Raw genomic sequence first — 13,110 nt, forward strand, 5'->3', positions numbered from 1 at the left:
CGCGCCCCCCTTACCCCTCTCCACCCACCACCGCACCTACTGGGGGCATTCCCTGGCTCTGGCCGGGATCACCCTGTCCTGTGGTCGTGTCCTGCTCTCTCTCTCCCACTGGAATAGGACCTAACGGCGGGGTCTGAGGCTGATCTCCTGGCACTGACCAGCATGGTTCTGGCACAATGCAGGCCTGCTGGGAACTGGGATCAACAGGGCAGTAAACAGATGACAAAGGGAGATGGGAGTGGTAACCCCTGAGACCAGAGCCTCAGGCCAGCTCTGGGAAACTCACATGGGCTGGGGGGGTGGGGATGAATTTCTGAGGGTTGGGGGGCTCTGGGCAGAAAAGTGTCTGCATCCCAGAGAAAGAAGTCAATAGAGGCATTCATGAGGTGGAGCCCCTACTTGCCACATGGCCTCTTTAATCTTGGACAGTTGGTTGCCCCTCGGGTTCCATTTTGCATGTGGCAAACAGGCCCCAAGAGATGCCACAGCTTCTAAAAGCAAGAGCTGTGTGGGACCATCTCTGCCGGGACAGAGGGAGGTTAGGGGTCACGTTCCTCCTCCTGGCCTCACCAGCTGGGCCTCCCCACCCCCACCTTGAGCCAGGAGCCAGGGCTGTCAGGCAGGAAGTGAGAGGTGCCTGCAGGAAGCCCCAGGAGGAACTGAGACTTCAGCCAGCCCCGCCCCCACCTGCAGGGCCCTGGGGACCTTGGGGACACCTGACTTTGCACCAGGAAAATCTGGCCAGAAACAGGCTAGGGGGAGGAAGGCTACTTCCCTGGGTTCCGATCCCAACAAGCAGCTTTCCCAGTCTATCTTGGATCCTTCTTACTGCAGAAAGAGATCAGTTGGGGAGGGAAATCTTTGAGTCGAGGTGAAAATAAAGAGCAAAGCCTGGAACCAATGCCTGGGGTCTGCAGCTCCCTGGTCTGCTCCTGGAACCTTCTGGCCAGCAGGTGCCCAGGTCTAGCCCAGCTCCACCACTGCGGATTGTATCTTGGGCCAGATCCCTCGACCTCTCTGGGCCTCTTCTTTCCTATCTGCAAAATGAGTCATATAATCCCTGCTCAGGGACAAGAACTGGTCCAGATTTTCAGGAAAGCAGTTTGACCAAAAGGGCTCTAAAAAAGGTCAAGGCCTTTTTAAAGCAACAACTCTCCTTCCAGGAAACAGTCTGTGTTCTCATCTGTGAACTGGAGGTGAGGAGTGGGGATGCTCTAGGTTTCCTTCCAGTCCTTGGAGGGCCACAGGCCCGGAGGAGAGCTTTGCACCCAACCCCCACCTCCATTTTTCAGAAAAGGAAACAGACTGGACCAGGGGTTCAGTGGGGACACAGCGGTGCCAGAGGTTTGCATGTCTGGGCCCCAGGGGGCTGCGCCCACTTGTGTCGCCGCCAAGGCCCACCCCCCTGGCTGTGGTAGCAAAGGTGGGGAGGGGATGGGGGTGGCCGAGAACAGCTCAGGCTCCCCCAACTCTGAGATGCAGAGAAATGGAAAGTTGGGCCCATTCTGGGCCTGCCCCTGACCCTCCTGCCTACAGCCCTTACCCTGACCTCACCTCAGCCACCTGGTGGCCGGGGGGATGGGGGGAGGCATCTGAGATGTGTTCAGGATGGAGAGAAGAGACTCAGAAGTGGCTGTCCGGGTTCTGGGGGCACCAAACGTTGCTGGCCACTGACTATCTTCTGAGCTGGGAAAGGGCTGGGCCGGAAGTGCAGGTGTCTACTGGGCAGCTCTGATGGGCAGGTCAGGGACAGATGGACAGAGAGCAACTGATGCATAGAATAGAACACGGTCAAGGTGGGGATCCTCTGGCAGTCCAGGGATTACGACTCCAAGCTCTCACTGACAAGGGCCTGGGTTCCATCTCTGGTCAGGGAACTAAGATCCCACAAGGTGTGCAGCATGGCCCAAAAAAGAGAAAAGAATATGGTCAAGAACATACAAGGAGGACAACATGGTACTCAGCATACCATCTTCTGACTTCCCAGTCCCTTGCCCCTTCCAAGGGTGCTAAGCTGTGACAAATTCCAAGGATACAGTCCAGGGTCGAATCCAGGTCAGGAGGATCTAATGCTCCTGATCACAGGAGGTTGGGCAGGAAAGCCAGTGGCTGACTGAATGCACAGCATGGTCTAGAACTGGGAGCCAGGGTCTTGGTTCCAGGCCCCAGGGCTGGGGGCACCATGGTCAGAGGAGCAGTTCTGCTGGGGTGGTGGATGCCTGACTAGGGGAGGACAGGCCACAGAGTGAAGGGCACTCAAAGGACACCGGGTCCAGCTGGTTCAAGGCCACAGGCCTGCTCTGCCTCCTAAGTAAGGAGCCTCCTGCTGGTCCTGGCCCTGCCCTGGATATAGCTCCGGGTGCCCCGGAGGCCGCTCGGACTCCAGCTGGGCTCATGCGGACACGCTGTCCACATGCCATCGTGTGCAATTGCAGTCCAGCCCCACAGGCTCTAGACTTCCTCCCAAGTGTGAGCCTGGGGCTCTGGAAGCTGCCACCAGGGCGAAAACAGCATCACAGATCTTAACAGATTGGGCCAAGCTCAGGGGTGACCCTAGGATACAGATACCCACGAACCAGCACAATTCAGGCTATTTCTTAAACTCATCTTGCACTAAATCCCAAAGCAAACCGGTCAGGATCAGTTGGTTACTCACTGCTGCCATTTGTATTGGTTTAAAAGCGGGACAGCTCCGAGAGCAAGTATTGAATACAACCCAGCTACAAATAAAGCATCCTCCTACTCAATGCTTTCCTAGATTCATTCTGGTTTATGGTGGTTTCCCCAAGCTTAAAGAAAAACTCAGTACTCAGAGTCTCCCAACCACTCAAAAAGCACAGAACCCAGCTATGACCTTTAAGGACAACGAGAGGTGGTATGAATTTATTTTGTGTGTTTGTGCTCACTCAGTCATGTCCGAGTCTTAGCGGCCCCATGGAATGTAACCCGCCAGGCTCCTCTGTCCATGGGATTCTCCAGGCAAGAGTACTGGAGTGGGTTGCCATTTCTTCCTCCAGGGGATCTTCCCAACCCAGGGATCAAACCCACCTCTCTTAATGTCTCCTGCATTGGCAGGAAGATTCTTTACCGCTAGCGCCGCCTGGGCAGCCCAGTATGAGTTTAAGCCAAATGCTAACATGCCATACAATGCCACGCAGTCCAAGCCCTGTGGTCTGGGTGCCTATAGCTCTGCAGGGTTAGCTGGGGAGCAGGTGGGCTCCCAGAAAGGACAGTGGGCACCGGGGTGAAGAACTGAATTCAACCTCCAAGTCTGGCTGGTGGCCCATAGAGAGGGCGGGGGCCACCTGCTGCCCTCCTCAGTCACTACTGTAGCTCAGGGCCGGCTGTCTTGGTGGTCACCAGTTCAGTGGAACCCAGCTCTGTGGCTGGCACAGGGACGCTGTGGGCAGGTGGGGTGGCCGCCGGGTCTTCACTGGGCGGAAGCCAGATGGGTGCCAAGGCATCCAGGGTTCCGGGGGAGAGTGTGGTGTCAACGTCCAGGGGCTCTGGGGAGGCGGCGGGGGGGGGGGGGGTGTTTGTGGGTGGCGCAGGGTCAGGATCGGCTCACAGCCGTCCCCACCCCCTGTTCTGGAAGCCTCCCTGGAGGGACAGCCATCTGACTGATGGGAGAGAAGTCAGTTGATAAAGCCCCACTGGTGGGATGGGGAGGGGTGGCACGTGATGGGCCCTCAGGACGGGAAGTTTCTAGAGCTGGCTGGCAAAATGCCAGTGCTGACAGAGGGCAAGGAGAGGTGGGAACCGGTCTGGCTGTCCCAGAGAGAGGGCAGAACAGGCCACCCCCCTCACCCCAAACCGGGCTCCCCAGCCTTGTGTCTCTTCCTCACACAGGTCTGGGGCGCTAGAGCTGTGTCCCCCGCCCTGGACTGAGGGGTCTCTGGCAGGACTATTTCTCTCCACTCAGCCTTACCTCCTTCAGACCATCCCTACTCCTTCACCCAGCCCCCCTTGGACCCCTCAAGGGCCATGTCTCCCCTCCGACGTCCCCCAGCCCTCTCGGGTCCCCTAGACGAGGAACTTACTGTCTGGGTCTCCGTCCGGGGCCTCTGGGACCTCCGGGGCCTCGGGAGTCTCAGGGGCCATCGCCGTGCCCAGCCTCCGTCGCCGGCGGCGCTTCCAGGTCACCAGCCCGAGCAGGGCCAGGGCCAGCGCCAGGCCCAGCAGCGCGGGGGCTCCGAAGAGCAGCGCCGGGAGCGGCAGCGCCGCCTCGGCCTCCGCGGGGGTCCCCGGGCCCGCCGACTCCTGCGGCTGCAGCGCCGTCCCAGGCGCCAGGCTGCTCGGGCCGCCTGCTGGAGGGGACGGGCATGGGGAGCAGGGGGTGGTGGGGAGGGGGGCGTGGGGAGGGGGAGGGCCGGAGGAAGGTGAGGCTGGGCCGCGGAGGGTGGGGACGGCCGGGCGGGGCAGCGCAGGCCGAGGGGGCGAGAGGGGGCCGTGAGGGCCACGCGCCGACGGCTGGTCCCCCCTCCTGGCCCCCGGCTCACATTCCCCACCCCACCTCGCCAGTTAACCCGAGGCCCCTGCCCCCTCCCCACGTCCTGGGCGGCGGCGGGTGGGGGGTGGGGAGGGCATGCCTGCGACTCCTGGCATCACCCTCCTTCCCGCTCCAGGGCTGCCCCGCGCGCGCGCCATGCGTCGGCGCGGCTCGACTCTTACCCGGTCTAGGCTCCGTCGTCCGGAGGAGACTGCAGGCCACACAGTTGCGGACCAGCGGGTCGAAGCACTGGGTCTGCAAGCACTGCGTGGGTGCCGGCCGGTCCTTGCCCCGCATGCTTCTCCGCCCTCGCTGCACGCTGCCAAAGCCTCTAGCCTTCTGCGCGCACCCCGCCGCCCTCCGGGCCGACTCTGGCCTCTGCGGCCCCGCGGGGAGGAAACCGGGCGGGGCGCCACCCACTCCGCCCCAGCCCGCCCTCCTGCCTGCTGGAGTGGGACCTCTCTTAGCCCGTGGCCCAGCACCCCAGACCTTCTCTCTGTGGTTTCTCCATTCAACCATCACCCCTAGACAGCCACTGGGCGGGCCCTTTTCTGGGCAGTGAAATCAGGTTGGGACTGAGACCCAGGGCTTTATCTTGGGGCACAGAGGATGGGCCCCTTAAGCAGGACACAGAGCTCTGGGGTGGCCTCCTCCGTCCTGCCCCCCAATGGCCAGCCTGTGGTCCCAGGCCATCCTCACTGGCCCTCTTCCCCTTCCTGCCTCCTTCTCCGGGGAGCCCTCCTGTCCTTCTCAGGCAGCGCTGGTCAGTTCATCAAACACAACCGGAGTGCCCACACTGTCCCAGGCCCCCTGGGGACTCCCGCACTGGGAGGTGGTGATGGGGGAGGCAGTGCCTCTCGGCCACAGCATCCCTGAAGATGATCCCCACCGAGGGGACGGGGAAGCTTTGTGGACAGGGAAGCTTTGTGGACAGGACGAGCAGGTGTTCGCTAGATGGAGTGAGATCCACTGGAGCAGGCAGTGTAAACAAAGGCCTTTGGCCAAATCCGAAGGCCAGGTAATGCTGGGACTGGGGGCGGGACTGGGGCTTTAACTGAGAGAAGCCAAGACCCTGGCTGCAAGGGCACTGGGGAGCCATGGAGGGCTTTCAGCAGGAAGTGTCCCAGTCAGACCTGCCTGTTAAGCACTGGCTGGAATGGAGTGCGCGGATGGGGTAGATCCAGGCACACCTCGATCTCTAGCTCTTAAGCAAGAGGGAGACTCAGACCAACCGATAAACAGATAGACAGACCAAGGCCCAGGAGGCAGTATGCAGGCCACCCACATCGACTTCTTTTCCCCAGGGCTGGGTGTGTTCAGGCCTGCTCGCCCCTGTGTCTCATCAGGGCCCCTCCTGTCTGACTCTACTCCCTAGTGTTTGGGGCTGCCCCTCCTGTCTCTCACCTGTGTCTCTCGGACCGAGTCTCAGGCAGACACACCAGCCCCCTTGGCCTTCCTGGACAGATGCTGGACCCCCTACCTGGAGCGGCCGGGGGAACGGGGCCAGCAGAGAGCCTCAGGAAGGAGCATGGACGTGGTGCCCTCGTGGTGGGCCGTACCAGACCCCTAAGCACTCAGGGCTGGAGGTGCACAGAGAAAAGAGTAACTTTCCGGGGGGCAGGGAGGGGGCTCAGGGCCAGGAGTAGCTCTTTAGCGGCTCAAGCAGGAGGGAAATCTTTCAGACAGAAGGTGGGACAGACTAGTTCACAAGCAAGAGAGGGGCAAGGGGAAGCTTGCCTTGGGGACTGGCTTGGCCGCTGCCTTGGGGGCCCAAGGCTGCGGATGGGCTGGGCCAGGCCTTGAGCCACAGGCCCTGGGGGGTGAGGAGCCTCAGGAGGTGTTGGAGTGGGTGAGATTCTCTGAGCTGTGCCTTCAAAGGGACCCTCTGCCCGCTGCTGTGGAGTTGCAGCCTGGCCAGGGTGGGCAGCACAGTGAGGAGCCTGGCACCACAGCCCAGGGCTGGGGAACGAGCCAGCAGTTGTTTCGGAGGAAAGAGGGACGTGATGGAATGAGGGGAGCAGGGCTAGCCCCCTCCCAGGTTTCTGGCTCCGGAAACCCTGAGATGGCCGGCCTTGAGGAGCCCGGGGCCCACTGCCTCTCTGTCCCCTGCCCACGGGCCAGCAACTCCGTGGCAGGAAGGTGTAGGCGGTGGGGCAACTGCAAAGGAGAAGTGGGTCTGGGGCGGGGGTGTGGGTGTGAGTGTGGGTGTGTGTTGAAGGGGTGGGGGAGCCAGGAGCCTGCACAGGAGCCAGGGCAAGGCAAGCCCTCCTAGGGGCAGAGGGGCGGGGGCAAGACTAGAAGACTGGGTCCCCCTCCCCACCCCATCACCACTGATGCCGCTATTACCTGTTAGCCGTGGGAAGGCCGAGCCCTTAGTAGCACCAGGCATGTCTTCTAACCTGTGTGTGTGTGTTTGCGCACGCGCGCTCAGTCCGTCTCTTGGGGATCCCATGGACTGTAGCCCACCAGGCTCCTCTGTCCTTGGGATTTCCCAAGCAAGAATGCTGGAGTGGGTCGCCATGCCCTCCTCCATCCAGGGACTCTTCCCGACCCAGGGATCGAACCTGCATCTCCTGTGTCTCCTGCCTTGGCAGGTTTGCTCTTTACTTCTGCGCCACTTGGGCAGCCCCTTCTTTGAAGCTGGGTGCCGGACAATTGGGCAGAGGGAGCTGAGTCTCAGGAAACTTGGGGAGAACCTACGCCTAGGGGATGGGAGGCCCGGGTCTGGGGTCGTGTACACAAGCTTCCCCTGCACGGACGGCCCTGGGCCTCTGTCTTACTGCGGCTGCTCTGACCCTGGCAGAGAGCAGGGGAGGTGACCAGCAGGGCCTCGGGCCGTTAGGGGACAGTGGCGCCTGGTGGTGCAGGCCTCCTGGAAGGAAAGAGGTCCTCGTTGGACACACAGGCTTCCCGGGCGCCTCCTGCATGCCCGCAGAGGCAGGGGCTGAGGACAGGCAGATGGAGCCTGCGAGGGCCTGACTCCAAACCTTTTCACTTGTGCTTCCTAAATAGGGAAGCGGGGAGACCTTGAATCTCTGTTTGGATGACTTAGGGGTTAAGAAATTTCGGGACTTTCCTGGTGGGCCAGAGGTTGAAACTCTGAGCTTCCACTGTAGGGGGCATGGGGTTGAATTTCTGTTCAGGGAATTAAGATCCTACATGCTATGTACTGCCACAAAAAAAAAAAAAAAAAGAAAGGCGAGAGAGCGAAATTTCACCATCAGACCATATGGTAGAAGTTTATTCCTCAATTATTTTTTCATATCCTCTGAAGTCAAATTTATTACTTTTTAAAATTCACCTTCTGTATCACTTTTTAACTGTGAAATATGACCAAGAGGGTGGAGTTAAGTTTCTAAAATCAAATGTGGTTCAAGCAAATGTCCCCTGTGCTCTCCATAGCTTTTACTTTAACTTGTATCATTACTCTATGCATGCGCAAGTAGAAAATTAGGGACTTTGTTGCTGAAAAACCCTTCTAATTGAATCTATTAGTGTTCTCAAGTTTTCATTCACTGAGTTTTGTTTTGTTTTTTAAATATGATTAATTTGAGTCTGTCAGGGAAAACGGAGTCTCCTTTGATCTGTGTCCCCCAAAATACCCCCCAAAACACCCTCCCCATGGTTCTGACACAGGTGCTGTCATGATGTCATTTTTTTTCAGATGGGGAAATAGGGGCTGTGAGGGGCAGAGGGATGACCCTGTACCTCCGGGGCGGGGGGGCTGACTGGGGTTATGTGTCCTGTGCCCTGCAAGCCTCAAGGACAGGGTGGGGAAGTGAGGACGTTCTGCCTGGTGGACAAGCTCAGTGTCAGGGGGGTGGAGAGGAGAGGCCCCAGGGGCAGAGAGGCCCAGCCCCCAGATCTGGATGTGAAAGAGCTCTGAGACCTGGGATGCCTGTGTTCTTTACCTAAAAATTAGTTTTATTTGTAATTTTGTGAGTAATATCTGAACATGTTCTCATGAAAAAAACCCTCACACAATACTGACGTGGATGAGTAAGAAGGGCATTTCTCTGCCGTTCCCCAGAGGGGGTCCGTTTTCACTTTGTTGAAGTCTTTCATCCCAGTCTTATTTTTATGCCTTTACATTCTCGTCTACGCGCATTGAGAAAATCAGGTTTTGTGTTTCATAGAGAGGGGCCACGGGCTGTGAACTGACCTGTCGGTCTGAGTGCTTGTGTTGGCTCTCTCATCTTCTTTTTGGGGGCCAAGCCACATGACATACAAGATCTTAGTTCCCTGACCAGGGTTCCAATCTAGGTCCTGGCAGTGAAGGCGTGGAGCCCTAACCGCTGGACCACCAGGGAATTCTCTCTCATTTTGTCACAGCGGCCAGCGCCCCCTGAGTCGAGATTCCCTTTGCCTTTTTTTCTTTATTTTTTGGCTGCACCGCGTCTTCACTGCTGTGAGAGAGCTCTCTCTAGTTGCGGTGTGTGAGCTTCTCATTGCGGCGGCTTCTCTTTTTTGTGGAGTGAGGGCTCAGTACTTGTGGGATGCAGGCTTAGTTATTGCTCCGCAGGTAGAATCTTCCTGGACCAGGGATTGAATCCATGTCTCTTGCCTTGACGGGGAGATTCCTATCCACTGTGCTACGGGAAGCCCTCCTTTGCCTTTCTCATGTATTGGGTTGGCTAAAAAGTTAGTTCAGATTTTTCATAAGATGTTATGGAAAAATCCGAACTAAACTTTTGGCCAACGGATGTCATTTTAGCTCTGACATCCAGGACACTGCCAGAAGGTCTCCTTTCCTACCAGGAAGAGTGGGAAGGGTGTGATGTGGGGCCTCTAGACACAGGGAAGTGTTGGGAGAGGCAGGGAGGTCAGTTCAAAGTCCTAGTGAGGCCAGAAGTCCCTCTCCCCTTGAATCCAAGTTACACAAGGTGAGGCCGTGGAACAGGGGGACAGAGGTGGGAGTGCTCCCTGAGGATGTCTGTCCGGGAGGCAGTTAGGAAGTCCTCACCCAGGCTCTCGGGCCCCTCAGCCTATCCTCAAGGCCCCATCCCTCCCCCAGCCACCAGCTCACACAGGTGCAGTGCAGGGCTTCCTGACCAGGGCAGCCCCAGCAATCTCTCAGCCTGGCCCCTGGCTGGGGGGTGTGGGCCCTCCACGTGAGGTCCGAAAGGAGACCCGGCCCCTCAGCCTCACAGTGAGAGGCGTCCCCCACCCTCTGGGGCCAGGCCTCCAGGTGTGTAAGGTGGGCAGAGGTGCCGAGACTTGGGGGATGGGGTGGATGGGGAGCAGGATCTCCCCCCAAGGGGCCAGCTGTCCCCAGGCCTCATTCAGGGCACCAGCCAGGAGGCACCGGGGACGTACCGTGGGTCAGGCAGTGTTCTAGGTTCTGGGGCGACAGCAGGGAACCAGAGACGTAGGCCCAACACAAACCACAGAGGAGGTGGGGAGGTGAGACGTGCTGGGGAGGAAACGTCAGGAGCGCAGGGCGACAGGGAGTGGCCGGAGCCTTGGGAAAGGCCCGGTGCGGCCTTGGAACAGGAGGACAGAGGTGCGAGTGACCCTGAGGATGTCTGGGGAGGAGTGGGCGAGGCCCAGGGACCCACCGGCCGCAGCAACCAGGGAGACGGGAGCGTGCACGCCCACCATGGCCTGGCCCTGCACCCCGATCCTTCCTTTGCAGAGAACAAAGCAAGCCCAGGAGGAGGGATGAGTTCAGGCAGCCCCTCGGGCCTGAGCCGTCCTGCCCCCTCCCCTCCAGACCACTTCTGTTGGTTGATGACATCGACGGTGGGTGGGGGAGGGGGGTCTAGTCCAGCACGGAAGAGGACCAAGTGCGGGGGTCCCCTCTGAGCCTGGCCGGGGAAGGCTGTTACCCAGACCAAGCACCCGCTACATGTTAGCTCCCAGAGCCCCCCAGATGTCTTTGGCACCCCCCCACCCGACACCACATGGGTCACGGGCACCAGGGATGGCCACCCGCTCTCCCGCCCAGAGTGGCTGTTCAGGGACCCCACCCCCATCCCTAGGGTCACACTCGAGTGGGCCTCACAGCTTTGGGGTGCAGCAGGCTCTGCAGCCCCCCCGCCCCCGCCTCCCCCGGCCTTGCCCCATGTCTGTGAGAAGTCCTTTCACAATGATTCTCTGCTTGCACGCTTGCAGCCCCAGGGGAGGCTGAGCGGCGCAGGGGCAGTGGGGGAGGGCTTAGGTGAGCAGGCGTCTTCTGGAAAGGGTCCCTTTGAGCTGGAGTCCGGCCCGGTACCAGGTGTGTGTGGGCAGGGACACCCCACGGCGGGGCTTTAGTTCAGTTACCTCCTGCGCTCACCTCGCACTCCACACCCCTGGGCACAGCCAGCCAACCACCCACCCCGTCCACCCCCAAGACCACCATCTGCGGAGGACGTGGAGGGCCAGACCCCGGCAGGTGCTGTGCCCGGCCCTTGGGTTTCTCTGAGCCTCTCGAGGACCTCGCCAGGCCGCGGGACCCGGGGATGGGAAGTGAGCTGCCCCAGGTCATGCTGCAGGGTGGCCGCAGACCCTGAGGCAGTGGGACGCAAAGGCCGGGTCCTTTCCCAGTGCATCACTTCCCCTCTGTGGCCAGGCTGCCCTGTCTCAGCCACAGCCCCAGGCCGCCCCTGCCTTCTTTGCTCGCTGAGGGGTGGCAGAGATGCAGGTGCCAGGCTCGGAGCCCCCTCCTGGGTGGGGAGGGGAAATAGCGTCAGCCCAGGGCCGGGATGCCTGGGTCTGGGCCGCCTTCTACAGAGCGCCTGAGCCCCTCGGGCCTGGGCTCAAGGGCTGCCTGCAACCAGGTGCCCTGAAGACCCAAAGAAATTTGTGCCCCTGAGCAAGCCCTGCCCCTCTGGCAGCCTCAATGTCTCACCCACACGGCGGGGGCCCCGACGCCCCCTCCCTCCCCTTTGGGCTCTCAGGGAGCATGGTGCCTCGGGCTGCCCACTGCCTTGGGCCTGCTGCCCAGGGGTCGATGCCCACCATCAGTAACCACCTCCGACGTGACCGCCCCATGACTGTGGCCAGCCTGAGGAGTCTTCCACTAGCTTTATTTTTTTGTTTAACATCACAGCTTCTCCCTCTCGGTCGTCATGAGTGGCTGGGAAGAGGCACTTAGCCTGGGAAGAGAGGTCAGTTAGCCTGACCCCAGGCTACAGACGAGGAAACGCAGGCTCATCGAGCATGAGGGGCCTGCCTGCGAGCGTGTGACCCGTCAGCAGTCAAGGGCAGCCTTTCCCATCTCCCGCCCCGGCACCAGGCACCTGTGCCAGGCACCACAGGGGCGTTGAGACAGGCCTTCCGTCACTTCCCTCTGTCACACCAGCTCCCGGGTCCGGGGGCTCGGCTCCGCTGTGAGGCAGAGGCGGGGTTCCAGGGTTCTGGGGCCCCACTGAGCTCGCTGGAGCCGTGAGAGCACGGTGCTCCCCCAGCGCTTGGAAGGCTCCCAGGCCCGCGGCTGGAAAATGTGGTGCCATCTCTCTTGTTAAATGGCACCAGGTGGCGAAAAAAATGTGGCACAGGGACGAGAGGGAGCGAGCGAGCCCCGTGCTGACTGGGGGCGGGGCGGGGGCTCGGAGAAGGACCCCATCTGACGCCAGCCCAGATGTGGCAGGCAGGGCGTGCCCTCACCCCTGCTCGCTCCTGCTCGGACACCTCAGCCCGTCGCCCTCCTCTCCCCTCCCTTTATGGCCCAGGCTTCCGAGGGGCTGCAGACAAGGCCGGTTTCTAGGACCCCAGGTCCTTCCGGGAAGCTGACCTCCTGGGCCTCAGCTGATCCTGTCCATCCCTGCAGAGACCTCCACCCTGACCTCGGCACAGAAGGGGGCCTCCCTCCCCAAATGCTGAGGGAGTTCTTGGCTCAAGCCCCAGGCTCCTACCCTGCTCCCCGCCCTCCCCTCCACGAGGCCTGCCCCTGAGCTAACGGGGCCCCAGCCAGTGGGAACGGCACTTCAGGAGACCGTCTTTCCACACGGGCCGCTTTCTCCCGCACAAGGCCTGCGTGTCCATCGTTTCTGGGTTCTTACTGCCCAGCGGAGATGACCAAACCCCTGTTCAACGACTGGGCACACAAGAGAACCACCAGAGAGAAAAAGCAGAGAACTGCGGCCAGGGGTGGGCTCTGCCTGATTACCTGTGTGACTGTGGATATGCCTCTGATGACAGCACTCTCGGTTTCGTTAAATGTGAAATGGGGAAACACTGTCAACTTCACACAGGTCTGCGGGGAGGGCAGGCGGCAGGAGTGACTGTGTGAGAAGCGCTCTGTAAAGCGTGAAGCTCTGCGGAGGTCGGGTGACGTCTGAGACCTGAACCGAAATCGCCACTGCTGAGGTTCTCGGTGGGGGCAGCCTGGAAGACCAGCCAGGCCTCGGCAAACCTTACCGAGTGAGCACGGGGTGGAGAGGAGCCCAGGCAGAGGAGAAAGGTGGGCCCCATCCTCATGACGCCTGCACCGAGTTTCAGGTTGGCCCATCCGTCAGTGAAGCGCGTGAGCTGTGGCTGCCATGGTGACGTCAAAGCAGAGGCCCTGCGGCATTGGCAGTGCCAGGGCATCAAGCAGGGCCCATCCTGAGGCCTGAGGATGGAGGGGGTGCTGGGAGGGCGCTGGCACGCTCCAAGGGAACCAGGATCTGGCTGTCTTCCTCTCCCACCAGACCTCC

General features: G+C 60.4%; 1 protein-coding gene across 3 annotated transcripts; it reads right to left on the minus strand.

Annotated features, from left to right (window-relative positions):
• Positions 1-2,850: 2,850 nt before the first annotated feature.
• TNFRSF13C (TNF receptor superfamily member 13C) lies at positions 2,851-6,920 on the minus strand. Of its 3 annotated transcripts, none has more exons than XM_070453437.1 (4): positions 6,836-6,920; positions 4,672-6,069; positions 4,041-4,304; positions 2,851-3,506 (listed from the first exon to the last, which is right to left on the minus strand). In XM_070453437.1, exons 2-4 carry the CDS (start codon positions 5,006-5,008, stop codon positions 3,325-3,327), a joined length of 783 nt encoding a protein of 260 aa, XP_070309538.1. In that variant the 5' UTR covers positions 5,009-6,069; positions 6,836-6,920; the 3' UTR covers positions 2,851-3,324. The 3 variants fall into 3 exon arrangements, with proteins under 3 accessions (XP_070309538.1, XP_070309537.1, XP_070309536.1); XM_070453436.1 differs by having other exon boundaries at positions 4,041-4,307; XM_070453435.1 differs by lacking the exon at positions 6,836-6,920 and having other exon boundaries at positions 4,041-4,385; positions 4,672-4,883.
• Between the last annotated feature and the right edge of the window lie 6,190 nt (positions 6,921-13,110).

The sequence above is a fragment of the Odocoileus virginianus genome, chromosome 23 (assembly GCF_023699985.2).
Source record: "Odocoileus virginianus isolate 20LAN1187 ecotype Illinois chromosome 23, Ovbor_1.2, whole genome shotgun sequence".
NCBI lineage: Eukaryota > Metazoa > Chordata > Mammalia > Artiodactyla > Cervidae > Odocoileus > Odocoileus virginianus.